Source organism: Nyctereutes procyonoides, unplaced genomic scaffold, assembly GCF_905146905.1.
Source record: "Nyctereutes procyonoides isolate TBG_1078 unplaced genomic scaffold, NYPRO_anot_genome, whole genome shotgun sequence".
NCBI lineage: Eukaryota > Metazoa > Chordata > Mammalia > Carnivora > Canidae > Nyctereutes > Nyctereutes procyonoides.
This window is the reverse complement of record NW_026575135.1, coordinates 33706730-33721073: the sequence shown is the minus strand read 5'-3', so window position 1 is coordinate 33721073 and position 14344 is coordinate 33706730. Positions and strand designations below refer to the sequence as shown.

Sequence of the window (14344 nt, the reverse complement as noted above, 5' to 3'; positions counted from 1 at the left end):
CTTAAAAAAAAATAAAAACAAAATGTAGCTTTTTAGGAAGACTGATTTATTTTTAAAAATTGTGTTTGAGGGGGAGGGGCAGAGAGAAACAAGAAGACACCCTCCCCTCCCCCCACTGAGCAGAGAGCCTGACTCGCAGCTTGAACTCACAACCCTAGACCACAACCTGAGCCAAAACCAAGAATCAGATACTTAACTGACTGAACCACCTAGGTGCCCCAAAATGTAGCTTTTTAAAAGGGTAATTTTAATATTTAAAATTCTAGAAAGGATATTAAATTTACAAAGATGCCAATTATCTTTATTAATAATCATTTCTCTTACCAATTTTTTTATAACTACATTTTTGCTACCTTGTATTTACATCATAAAATATTTAGTACCCTTTTTACATAGTTACTAGATAATATTCTAGAGTTCTTTCAAGAAAAGTGAATTATATACCAATGGTACAGAAATGATGGTATTAGTCAATTATTCACATACATTTTAGTTGTTCAAAGAAAAGTTTTCAAAACTAAGTGATGACTTAAGACATAGATTAGTGATAATTCAGTAATAATCTGAAACATCACAAATTTAATTGTCTTGCCTCCTTTAAAATAATTCATTATAGTTTTTTACCTTTTGTCTCTCTGTAAGGTAAGTATATGGCCCGATTGTTTTCTCCCCAGAAAAGGAATATGGGATGTTATTTATTTACCAAAGATCTAGTCTGTCTTCATCGGGCTCCACTTTTAAGGCATCGGAGTACAAATAACTTGTGTAATATCAAGAATACTCTTTCACGGTTTGGAAAATATATCATTTTCTAAGCGTGTCTAATGTAAGATGGTTGGGAACTCCAAAATGAAAAGAAATATATATAAATAAATATAATTCAAGCTAACAACTTTGGTTTCTTAATTTAATGGAATCCATTCCAGTTAATGATTTCTCATTACCTTACAGGAAAATAAATTTAACCTGTATTAAATCCACAGCTTTGGTGAAGTAGGTTGTGCAGAATATGTGTTTGGAAAATAATGTGAGGATAACAGACTGCTGGGCTTTGTCTCAAGGAGAACAATTATGTCATGGATTTGTGTCAAGTACCAGGTATTTTTCCCACAGAATGTTTCCTGTGTTGTCTGTTGCAGCTGAATCCACAAGCCTTTTTTTCTTATGTCACATCGGAATGCTGTGCTTCACATTTTCTTCTTTTTCATGGGACAGACTCTGAGAACGTCTCTTCTTTCTGAGTAAAGATGGCTGTAGGTATAATACATTCCTGACATAGAGAAGGAAGAGTCAGAAGTGAGGCTGATTAACCATTTCTCTGGAAGGAACCATGGTTTTAAAATATAGTCAGAGTGCTGTTTGGAGCCTACGGACAAGACACTTGCAAGGGAGACTCAAAGAAGGAACACTTAAAACAAGGGCCCAGAAAGGGAAATAACACACACTCCTGTAACATCCTATTTTGTTGAAGCAAGAAGTTAATTTTTCCCTTTCTTTAGGGCAGCTCTCTCTACTACCCCTGAAGTTTCACATCTGTCGGCTCTTTCATGCATTGTTTTTATGTGTCTGATAATGACTACCTCTAGAACAACTATCTTGGGGATTTGTGAAGGTTAGAGCTGCAGAAAGTGAAATGTAATCATGGAAGTCCTTTGCCAATTAAATTTTCTTAACTCTAAGTTTTTGTTCCACACAGTCTTCTTATGTTTTTAGCACCTACTCCCACTTGCCTGCTGGGAAATGCTAGCACATGAAACCAAACAAGCAGGAAACAAAATTGATATAAGTGGGAAAACCAGAAATGGCCAAGCCTGCTTAGTTTGACATCTGTGTTTTCACCATAGATCCCTGTATCCATGGTCAAATGTCCACATTTCCTAAACAATGCAGGCATATTACCTGCTAGTGAAATTGTTCTTGTTTATACAGTGAAACAGTGGTATATTTGATCTTGTGATACCCTGAGAAGGGTATCATAACTTGTAGGTAACCATACACTTGTAGGTTACTAGAACACAAGTTCTAGTTCATCATGCTGGACTCCCTCTTCGGTTTCTCCCGTGTTCATGGCCCTTTCTGTTAAAGGACAGAATAGCACAAGCCAGAAAGCACAGGAAGAATGCAAAACCAAAAAATAAAACAAAAGAGCCACTTACCTATGAAGAGCATCATGAGATAGATTTTCAGCACGTACGGGAAATAGATGGATAAGTCAAAGGGCAGCTTTGTGGAATAAGTGCCAAATGATTCAAAATAAGGCAGTGACTGATAGATGGCAAATGCTGTTTAAAAAACAAGGAAGGAATTGTGAACATTTTCCCTAGTAATGCTACAGGTGTGTGTACACATGAAGATCTATGTAGTTGAAGGATATTTTGAATTTTATAGTGATAGTTGTGACAGTTTGCTGAATCCTTTAGCTAAAGATACATTATGGTATAGGAATCGGACTGATTCAACTCACAAGGCCATTACAGCAGTGTGACTTGTTGAACTTTGGTCCATTTTATACTTGGTTATGCCTACAGAGAAATCATTTATAATGTTTTTTAAAATGATATCCCCCCAATACTTGTCCCCTTAGCCATAAAAAGGGATAGATAGACAAATCAACTTTAAAAATGCTGCCCATAGTTTCTTCTTGGAATTTCAAAACACATATTAGTAGAGATTCTGAAAAGTTCTGCAATAAAGAAATTGGTTTTACCCAACATTTCCTCAGCTTAACTGGCTTTGGAGGAGCTCCATCCTTCCTCCTCACCCACTAGTAGAACTTAAAGAATTCTGAGAAACTCTGAGACAAACGGTACCCAAAATATTTTGAGGAAGGAGGCTGGTGTTGGATAAGATATGGATAATCAGGGAGTCAGGGGAAGACAGTGAAGTAGGAGGATCCTACCTCATTCCATGGACACACCAAGATAACAACTACATCTAGACAACTCTGAAAACAACCTAAAGACCGAGAAGGCACATAGAAAATGGCAGAAGGGGTGGAGATGTGGTGGGCAACCAAAACCTTGATGAGACTACCACAAATAGAAAGGACACCACAAGCATGGAGAAAGAATGGGATCACACTCCATGCCAGAGATTGGGAACATGGGTCTCTATAACATCTGGCTTTGAAAACCAGTGGTGCTTTTCTATGGGAAACTTAAAAATCAGTAGGATACAAGGTTGGTAGAAGGAAGGCAATTCTAAGGATCAGAGCAGAAATAAATAGAGACTACAAAAAAATAAAAACCCAAAGCCAAAAATAATAGAAAAGATCAATGAAACCAAGAACTGGTTCTTAGAAAAGATAAACAAGGAGAGGACCAAAATAAAATCAAGAACAACAGAAATGATAACTGACCCACAGAAATACAAAGCATTATAAGACTGCTATGGAAATTTATATGCCAATAAGTCAGACAACTTCAAATAGATAAATTCATAGATACATACATCTTTCCAAAATTGAATCAGGACAAAATAGAAAATCTGAATAGACCAATTAATAATAATAATTATTGATATTATTGATATAATTGATAATTTTAAAAAATCCCAACAAACAAAAATTTAGGACCAGATGGATTCGAGTTTATATCTATTCATGTCAATCTATTGCAAAAAATACAAGAGTAAGGGAAGCTCCCAAATACATTCTATGAGGTTAACATTATCCTGATATAAAACCAAAGATGCTACCTCCTGCCTCCCAAAAATACAGGTTATCATCCCTAATGAACATAAATGCAAAAATCCTCAACAAATTAGCAAACTACATTCAGTAAATACATGAAAAGGATCATTTACCATGATTAAATAGGATTAACTATGTGGATGCAAGGATGGTTTAATATTTGCAAATTGACCAATGTGATACACCTTTCAACAAAATAAAGGATAAAAATCATGATCAATAGGTTAAGAAAAAGCATTGACAAAGTTCAGCATCTGTTCATGATAAAAACAAAGTGGGTTTAGAGGGAACATTCCTCAACATATTAAAGCTATATAAAAAAAAAAACCCAAAGCTAACATTATACTCAATGATAAAAACCTGAGAGCTTTTCCTGTAAGATCAGGAACAAGACGTCTACTCTTGCCACTTAATTCAGCATAGTACTAGAAGGCCTAGCTACATTAATCAGACAAGAAAAGGAAATAAGAGGCATCCAAATTAGCAAAGAATAAGTTAAACTCACTGCACAAAACCTGATATTATACATAAAGATCCTACAGATTACACCAAAAAACATTAGAAGTAACAAATTCAGTAAAGTTGTAGGATACAATATTAATGCATGGAAATCAATTGCATTTCTATAGACTAATAACAAGGTAGCAGAGAAATTAAGAAAGCAATCACATTAGCAATTGCACCAAAAAGAATAAAATACCTAGGAATAAATTTAACCAAGGAGGTGAATGACCTATACTCTGAAAACTATAAGACACTGATAAAAAAAACTGAAGATAACACAAATGGAAAGATATACCATGCTCATGAATTGGAAGAGTATTAAAATGTCCGTACTATGCAAAGCAAACTACAGATTCAGTGCAATCCCTATCAAAAAACCAGTTAGTTAAGCCTCCAACTCTTGATCTCAGCTAAGGTCTTAATCTCAGGATCATGAGTTCAAGCCCTTCATTAGGCTCCACATGGGCATGGAACCTACTTAAAAAGAAAAAAAAAAAGACCTAAAGATCACCGGAACAGAATAGAGCACCAAGAGGTACACCCATGCCTATTTGGTCAATCCATGACAAAGAAGGTAAGAATTACAATGGAGAATAGACAGTCTTTTCAATAAATACTGAAGAGCCACATTCAAAAGAATGAAACTGCACCCCTTTTTTTATATCATACATAAAAATAAACTCAAAATGTATTAAAGATATAAATGTGAAGCCTGAAACCATAAAACTCCTAGAAGAAAACAGGCAGTAGTATACTCTTGGATATTTCCCTTAGCAACAGATTTGTGGATATGTTTCCTCAGACAAGGGAAACAAAGGCAATATTAAAGTATTGGGACTAAAAGCAGATTCCTGCACAGTGAAGGAAACCAACAAAACAAAAAGGCAACCTACTAAATGGGAGAAGATATTTGAAAATTATATGTATTATAAGGCATTAATATCCAAAATATAGGAAGAATTTATACAACACCAAAAACACAATCAAGTTTAAAAATGTGAAAACATGAATATATATTACACCAAAGAAGACATACAGATGCTCAGCATCACTAATCACCACAGAAATGCAAATAAAAATTATAGAATAGAATGAGAACAAATAATCTAAAATTTGTAGGGAACCACTAAAGACCTCGAATAGGCAAATCTTGAGAAAGAGCACAGCCAGAGGTGTCACAATTCCAGATTTCAAAATATGCTACAAAGATGTAGTAATCTAAACAGTATGTATGGTATTGACACAAAAACAGATACATAGACTGATGGAACAGGATAGAGAACCCAGAAATAAACCCATGTCTATATAGTCAAGTAATCTATGACAAAGGCAAGAATTTACAATGTGGAAAAAAGAGCCTTTTCAATAAATGGTGCTGGAAAAATGGACAGCTACATGCAAAATAATGAAACTGGACCCCTTTCTTACACCATACACAAAAATAAACTCAAAATGGATTAGAGACCTACATGTAAATCCTCAAACTATAAAACTCCTGCAAGAAAACATAGGCAATCATTTGGACATCACCCTTGGAAACCTATTTATAGAGATATCTCCTCAGGCAAGGGAAATAAAAGCAAACTGTAAGGACTACATCAAAATAAAAGTTTTTGCACAGCAATGGAGACCATCAACAAAACAAAAAGGCAACCTACAGAATGGGAGGAGATATTTGAAAGCAAAATACCTGACACAGGGTTAATACCCAAAATATATAAAGAACCTATACAACTCAATACCAGATAGTGGGTTAATTATCTGATTAAAAAATGACCCAAATAAACATTTTTTGGACACACAGATGGCAAACAGACACATGAAAAGATGCTCAACATCACTCATCATCCAGGAAATGCAAATCAAAACCACAAAGAGATATCACCTCACACCTGTCAGAATAGCTAGTATCAAAAAAAAAAAAAAAGGAAGAAATAACAAATGTTGGTAAGGATAGAAAGCAAAAGAAACCTGATGTACTATTGGTGGGAATGTAATTAAGTATAGGCACTGTGGAAAACAGAAGTTTGTCAAAAAAATTAAAAATAGAAATACTATATAAGTGAACTCATTAGGAAATTTCACAAATATTCAATGGGAATAAGTTGAACCTCATGTTGAATACACACATGAATGCACTGCATGAGTGAATATTTAAAATATACTTGATTTAAGATTTTGTCTTATGTATTTTTTTCTGAGAAATTATGCCTTAATAAAATGGATAATTACACTGTTAGCTTAAAAAAATACCATACAATCCAGTAATTTCACTACTGGGTATTTACCCAAAGAAAACAAAAACACTAAGTTGAAAAGATACATGCACTCCTACGTTTACTGCAGCATGATTTACGATAACCAAGATACGGAAGAACTCAAGCATCATGAATAGATAAACGGATAAAGAGGATGTACTGTGTATGTATGTGTACACACACACACACAGAGGGATATTACTCAGCCATAAAAAATGAGATCTTGGCATTTGCAAGAACATGGATGGACCTAGAGGGTATTATGCTAAGTGAAATCAGTTAGAGAATGATAAATGCCACATGATTACATTTATATATGGAATATAAAAAATAAACAGACTTTTCAATACAGAAAACAAACGTGTGGTTGCCAGTGGGGAGGTGTCTGGGTAGTGTGAGTCAAATAGATAAAAAGGATGAAAAAATACAAATTTGCAGTTATAAAATAGGTAAGTAAGTCATGGAGATGAAAAGCATAGGGAATATAGTCAATAATTGTAATAATGTTGTGTGGTGATGGATGGTGGCTACTCTTATTGTGGCAAGCAATGAGTAATGGATGGAATTGCCGAATCAATATGTTATATATCTGAAACTAATATAACATTTTATGTTAATTATATTTCAATAAAAATAAAGAGAAGGAGGTTCTATGAAATCATATCCCACATATAGATTTTTATGACATTACAGGAAATGATAATGTACTATGGTTATATAAGATGTTGTTGGGACAAGCTAGGTGAAAGGGACATATGAACAATGCACTATTTTTGTACTTTTTGTGAGTCTTAGAATGATCTTAAATAGGAAAAAATTTAAAGACAAAAAATGTTGGGCAACCAAAGCTGTGAGTGCCAGTCTGAGCAGGATGAGTGACATAGGCACAGGATCTGAACTTGACACCAAAACATGCCATCTAAGATTTCCGTATGATGCACCATATGCAGCAGTATAAACAGTTGCTTTGGTTATCTATAGAACTTGCTTTTGTCTTTTATATTATTGGATGGGAAACATTAGTTATTAAATAATATTAGAGTCACCAAAAGTCAAGTAGGTTTTCTTAACTACGTATTTTTATATTTTGGGTCTTTTGAAATATATAGAAACCTATAAAGATAAAACTACAGTTACCTAGAATCTGTCACTCAGAAACATTACTGACATTTTGTCACATATGCTTTCAGACTCTTTTTCTGCATATACTTTGCTTTTAAGTTGCAGGAATAAGTTTATGAATCTAATTTCAAAAAAAGAAATGAGTTTTATGGCAAACATACTGGAACATGGCTTTTCCAGAAAGGTGAAGGCTTAACATTATCAAATAACAAGAATGAAAAAGTTTTCTATACAGTTATTCATCCTTTATTTTTAGGAAAAGATCACTCCTATCTCTACCTGATTCCTATATAATATATTCCTTATGGTATTTTTCATACGATGTAACAAAGGAATGTACTTAATGTTTCAATGAGTGAAGAATTTCATTCTTGAACAAGCCAGTGTTTTTTAGTCCTCAGGAGTATTCTCTAGATTCTCTTGGCTTGGTCTATTCTAAAAATTAGCAAATTCTTTTGAAAGCAAAAAAAAAAAAAATTAAGTTCTATCTAATATGATTTACTACAATATAAACTTTTCTCTGGTCATTGGTAGATAGAAAACATACGGGTATAATGTATACACTTTATGATTATCACCAATGTCACCATCAATTTATGTGAAATTTCTTTCTGTATGTTTTCCTTTAATTACCTTAACATGCTTCTTAATTTCTTTATGCCTTCCGTTTTCAAAATTTTAGTGTCCATTTCAGAAGGTTCCCTACCAGTCTGCCAAATCCATTACAGGAGGAAGCATATATTCCCCTAATATCCTCAAGCTTTTTGCAAACTGATGAATTATTTAAGTTTTAGGTTTACATTTAGGCCAAGTAACTAGCTCACTTCATATTGTATTCAATAATTGATTCAGTGTTTACTGAGCATGTATACTGGGTGAATAAGGGAAGGTGAGCAAGGAAACAAAGACAACCCTGTATCCCCAAGTTACTGAGAGGCTAGACAGGAAACAGACATTATTCAAAGAATAACACAAATGTCTAATTACACCTCAGACAGGTCTTATGAAAGATTCATGGCGCAGAGTGTTGGGGTAGGAGGGCAGAGAATGGAAGTGGTTGAGAAAGTTGAGGAATGCTTCTCTGAGAAGTTGATGACTGAACTTAAGGTAGCATTAACTGTTCCTGGCAGAGAATGTGATGCATGGTAGATGGTTAGGTAGGAAAAATAGTCCAGCCAGGGAGAAGTAAATTTCTAAATATTAAAAATTAAATTAAAAATAATCACTGGGGCACCTGGGTGGCTCAGTCGGTTAAGCGCCCAACTCGATCTCAGCTCAGGTCTTGATTCTCAGGGTCATGAGATCAAGTCTCACACTGGGCTCCACGCTGGGTGTGGAGCCTACTTTAAAAAAAAAAAAAAACACCGAGTCACTAAATGTTAAATCCCTTTTGGATGAGTAAAGTGGGAGAGGTTAAATGATTTGCCCAAAACTCATACAGTCAAGTTAATGAAGTTAAAGGCCTGTACTCAGATGTTTTAATTCCTCATCCAATATTTTGTCTACTGTGCAAAGATGCTTCCTGCTTGAATTTTGTTAAAAATGCTTTGCTTTTTTGCATCAAGGGAAGTGAGCCAGGAATGACCCACTGAGTCAGCTGTCAGCTAACAGTAGCAAAAATAGGAATTTAATCATTGAAAAGTTTAGTGAGCCATTATAACTAGATTGCTTTGGTCAGCAAGCAATAATGCAAAGTCACTCTTTTCTTACCTTCAGCAAGAACACACAGAGGATAAATCGGCATCCACAGTGTTTGACTGAGCCAGGTCAAGACCGCATAGGATATTCCTATGACTGATAGCATGCTGTAAGTGTACCTAAAAGAAGACCGGGAGCTCATAAACATCATTTCTTGCTGATGTTTGGGAAATAACAAGAGAAGAAAATACCTTACATTGTAATTAAATACAGATACAACTGGAAAGTTTAAATTCCAGACTTTGTTCCCTATCATTTAATCAGAAGAGATAAGTAAGTAAATAAGAGGAAGGGACCTGTGTCAGTCTGGCTCATCTCAGGGGGTAGATCATGGATAATATGGAGGTGGACAAAGAAAAATGTCACTCTTATCCCTCAACAAATTACAAGTTTTCCTGATTAGTGACTTCAATTTCACTTAGAAGCTAAACCCATTTGATGCAGCTAGATTTTTGTTATTTTTATTTTTAAAGATTTTATTTACTTATTCATGAGAGAGACAGAGGCAGAGGGAGAAGCAGGCTCCCTGAGGGGAATCCGATGTGTGACTCACTCCCAGGACCCCGGGATCATGCCCTGAGCTGAAGGCAGACACTCAACCACTAAGCCACCCAGGCGTTCTTTTTTTTTTTTTTTTTTTGAGACAACAAATTCTTTTATTTGCCAGCGAAGAGCAACGCAGGTATCCAGAGATAGGACGCTGCTCTCTAATCTGACCTCCTGGCTGGGGTAATGCCACAAAGGCTTCGTTGTTCACTGACTGTAGGCACAGTAGCTTCTCAAGGAAAAATAAGGTTTTTCTACAAAAAAAACTTACATGAGGTTGACTGGGGAGAGGACAAGTAGAATGGAAACAGTACCAGGGCACTCAGCTTCCCTAACCAGGTTCAACATTGACACACATTTCCCACGGTGGAAATAACTGAATATTAGAGTTAAGACTATCTGCCTTTAACTCCTTTTCAATATCAGCAAGATTTGGGGATTCTTTTCAGAAAAGTGTCTGTAACTTTTGTTTGAGGCACAGGAGGACGATGGCAGACATTTAAGGCCATGTTTCCATTAGCTCTGTCTTCCCCTTGACTATCTTCCCAGCTAGATTTTTAAAGACTGAGCCACCCAGGTGCCCCTCTGGTCCTTGCTTTTTTTTTTTTTTTTTTTTTTTAAGTCATTTTAGGGTAAGTTGGGAAGATAATTCCACCTCAACTTTACAGAGGAAAAAAAAAACTGTTTCAAAAAGGCTAGGTGCTCAGGAATTTCACTTCTAAGAGAAATGAAAGCCTATGTGCATACAAAAGCTTGTACATGGATGTTCATAGCAATATTCCTCATAACCAAAAAGTCTGTCCATCAACTGAAGAATGGATACATAAAAGTGGTATATCGAAATGGAATATCATTCAGATGTAAAAGGAATGAAATACTGATACATCTTATAACATGGATTAACCTTGAAAACATTATGCTAAGTGAAGGCAGTCACAAAAGGCCACATATTGTATGGTTCCATATATATGAAATGTCTAGAAAAGGCAAATTCATAGAGACAGTATGTTAGTGGTTGGCAAGAGCTAAGAGAAGAGGAAATGGGGATTTTACTGCTACAGGGTTTAGGGTTTCTTTGGAGTGCAATGAAAATGTCCTCAAATTAGTGATGATAGTTATACATCTTTAAATATACTAAACCCCTCAAATTTTCTATTTTAAAGGGTGAATATTGGGGTGCCTGGGTAGCTCAGTCAGGTAAGAGTCTGACTCTTGATTTCAGCTCATGATCTCAGGGTCCTGAGACTGAGCCCTGAATCTGGCTCCAAATTGGGCATGGAGCTTACTTAAGATTCACTCCCTCTCTCCCCTTCTCACCCCCTTCTTGGTCTAATTAATTAATTATTAAAAAATAAAAGGATGAATGTGAAAGTACATGAATTATCTCAATTCTGTTGTTTTTGAAGGTTCAGCGATATGTCCACGATTGTACACCAAGTAAATGGAGGTAGGATTTATCCTAAGGTTTTCTATGTTAAGAAGCCCTTTGATGGCATCTTTTATGTTAAAATCATTTTGTTCTCTAATGGGTTTAACTGAGCTTATCAGAAACTGGAAGGACACTGAAAAAGTCAGGCATACCAGAGAAGTCATAGCCTCAGATGGGACTTCTTATCTCAGGAATAGAAAGTAATGGACTATATAAGTCCACAAAATTCATCCCAAGTCTACAAATTTTTCAGTTAAAAAATGAGAAATGACTTACTAAATTACATATACAAAGAATTAGAGTCATTTTCATTCAATAAAATATTTCATTGTAACTCACTCTAGGGCTGAACCTATTATTTAGGAATAATTTAGCTAAGTTAAAGACAATACAATGAATAAAGAATTTACATAACCTCAGCTAAAATGCTAGGGCTCTTTTGTTACCTACCCTCATCCAGATCTTTCAACTGAATGGGGCAGTTCTCATTTGTGAAAGCCAAGGTAGCAGTTAGCACATCTCCCCAAGATAAGCCTCTGAGCAAAGGGGACTATTTATGCCACTGCTGGTAGAGATAAGACTAGACCCATCTCTTGGCAAGGTTTTAGATATAGAAGGAAACTAAAGATGACCTAGAGCAAAGATTCCTAACCTGAGGTTCAGGGATTTCCAGGAAATCTACAAAATAATTTCACTAAGTCATTTGAACCCACTGGAATTGTATACAAAATGTATCATGGGGGATCCCTGGGTGGCGCAGCGGTTTGGCGCCTGCCTTTGGCCCAGGGCGCGATCCTGGAGACCCGGGATCGAATCCCACATCGGGCTCCCAGTGCATGGAGCCTGCTTCTCCCTCTGCCTATGTCTCTGCCTCTCTCTCTTTCTCTCTCTGTGACTATCATAAATAAATAAAAATTTTAAAAAAATGTATCACGGAGGGAACGCCTGGGTGGCTCAGTCGTTGAGCATCTGCCTTTGGCTCAGGGCATGATCCCGGGGTCCTGGGATCGAGTACCGCATTGGGCTCCCTGTGGGGAGCCTGCTTCTCCCTCTGCTTATGTCTCTGCCTTTCTCTGTCTCTCATGAATAAATAAATCTTTTAAAAAAATGTATCATGGAGATGAAAAGTACAGCATAGGGAATAGAGTAAAAAAATCCTGTAATAATGCTGTATGGTGAGAGATGCTGACCGTACTTATCATGGTCAGCATTGATTAAGTAACATATAGAACTGACCAAATAATATGTTGGACACCTGAAACCAATATAACATTGTAAGTTAATTATACTTCAATAAAAAATAAATACAAAATAAATGAATGTGGAGGTGCATTCTTCCCCAGAGAGATGAGGCCCTAGGTTTAAAAATATTCTGGAATTCACAGAAACCAACTTTGTAAATCCTGACTATGACATAATAAAAGTCTTGTTCTGCTTGTTAGAGTAACATGTACCAGAGCAATCGCAAGAAATGCCTTTCATTAGCAAACAGCTGTGAGGTTTATCCCAAAAAAGGTGCTGTGCCAAGTCTGCTAGAAACTTGAATGCATTGATTTGCTCTTGTAATACCATGGTAGGTTTGCATTGTCTCTGATGTGTCCATTATGGAAAGCACTAAAAATGCATTTCCATATCAAGATAAAATAATTTAGAAAGGGGTTAGGTTTTTCTCATTCAGAGTAACCAAATGTAGGCAGCTTATCAGTTTCATTGTAGAAAAGCAACTTGGCTTTAAGAGATTATTTTTCCTCCTTACCTAACCATATCCAACAGATTCCAAAAGATGAATAAAACACACACCACATATTTCTCTTGAACTTCCTCTTGACTGGTGATCACCACAAAGAGGATGATTATTCTCTCGGTGAGCTAACAAAGACACAGCAAAATCAAGAATTAGGATCATCTGTTAAGCATGTAGATAATTTTCTAATTTTACAAACCACAGTTCCTCTTCAAAGGAAGAGTATGCTTTAGCTGGAAAGAGGTATGCTAAACTGTTAACCTGATCTCTGAGAGAGCAGGGCTATGGTTTAATTTCACTTCCTCCCTGGTGTTTTTGTATCCTCCAAATTATATGCAATGAATGAAAACAGAAGAAAACATATATTTTATCTGAATCAGGCTATTTCTCCTGCTATATATGTACACATGTTTTTATTCACTTTGGCAAGCTTTTATTGAATGCCCACTATGTATTCGATGCCAAGGTTGTATATACAGTGAAAGTGTGGTCCTTGCTCCAGAGGATAGCAGTGGTAGGAGAATGAGGGCACAGAATCCCAACACACTGTCAATGATGATAATGCTGTTATTTAAAGTGCTCTGAATGAGAACACAGGTGAAGGAGACACCTGCCTGGGAAAAGGATGCAGAGATTTAGGAAGACAGGCTGGGAGAAGGGGCAGGAGTTTGTCAGGTAAACTGAATAAGAGAAAGGACATCCTAGGTTAGGGGAGCAGGCTAAGTAAAGAGGCAGAAGTGTGAAAATGTGGCTGTACTGGGGAGTAAATAAAACCCCTGGAGGCGAGGGCTGGCAGAAGGTGCAGAGGAGGGAATAATAGGAAATAAAATTGAAAACGTGGTAATGGCTGGGTTGTAAAGGGTTTTGAATGACGGGCCAAGAAATTTTGATTTCATCTAACAGGGAAGCTATTGTAGCCTTTTTTTTTTTGGATGTGGATGGAGGGGGAAGAGATGTAATATAATCCTAACCTTTATAAGCCAGTGGAAAATGAAAAGAATTCAACATACACATTTTTTTTCCAAGTCAGTAAGCATTTGCAAATCATTGAGAATTCACACACTTATGGCTTAGCGCCAATTACTGACCTCAAAAAAATAATGCCCCCTGTACAGTCTGCATTTTTTCGTTCCTTTTTTTTTTTTTAATAAAACATTCTACTTTGCTCTCAATGGTCAGAGGAAAATGTGCTTGAGATTGAGGGAGCATATTATTGATAAAGGAAAGGGGAGGACTGCTTTATACCTTTCAACAGTTGTCTATGCTTTTGAGGCAAATCAAGAAGAATGGAATAATCTGTGACTTAGAATCATAGGCTGCTAATCCTGGAAAACCACCTAGTGCAGAAAAGC

The 14344-nt window shown here is 36.0% G+C and overlaps 1 protein-coding gene across 2 annotated transcripts in view; it reads right to left on the bottom strand.

Moving 5' to 3' along the window:
• Window positions 1-886: 886 nt before the first annotated feature.
• HACD4 (3-hydroxyacyl-CoA dehydratase 4) overlaps window positions 887-14344 on the bottom strand; it is a 31429-nt gene continuing 17971 nt past the window's right edge. For both annotated transcript variants that reach the window (XM_055301664.1, XM_055301663.1), the window contains exons 4-7: window positions 13005-13117; window positions 9286-9392; window positions 2157-2282; window positions 887-1270 (exon numbers count right to left, since the gene is read on the bottom strand). In XM_055301664.1, coding sequence (XP_055157639.1) covers window positions 1188-1270; window positions 2157-2282; window positions 9286-9392; window positions 13005-13117 — 429 coding nt within the window. In that variant the 3' untranslated portion in view covers window positions 887-1187. The remainder of the gene's footprint in view (window positions 1271-2156; window positions 2283-9285; window positions 9393-13004; window positions 13118-14344) is intronic.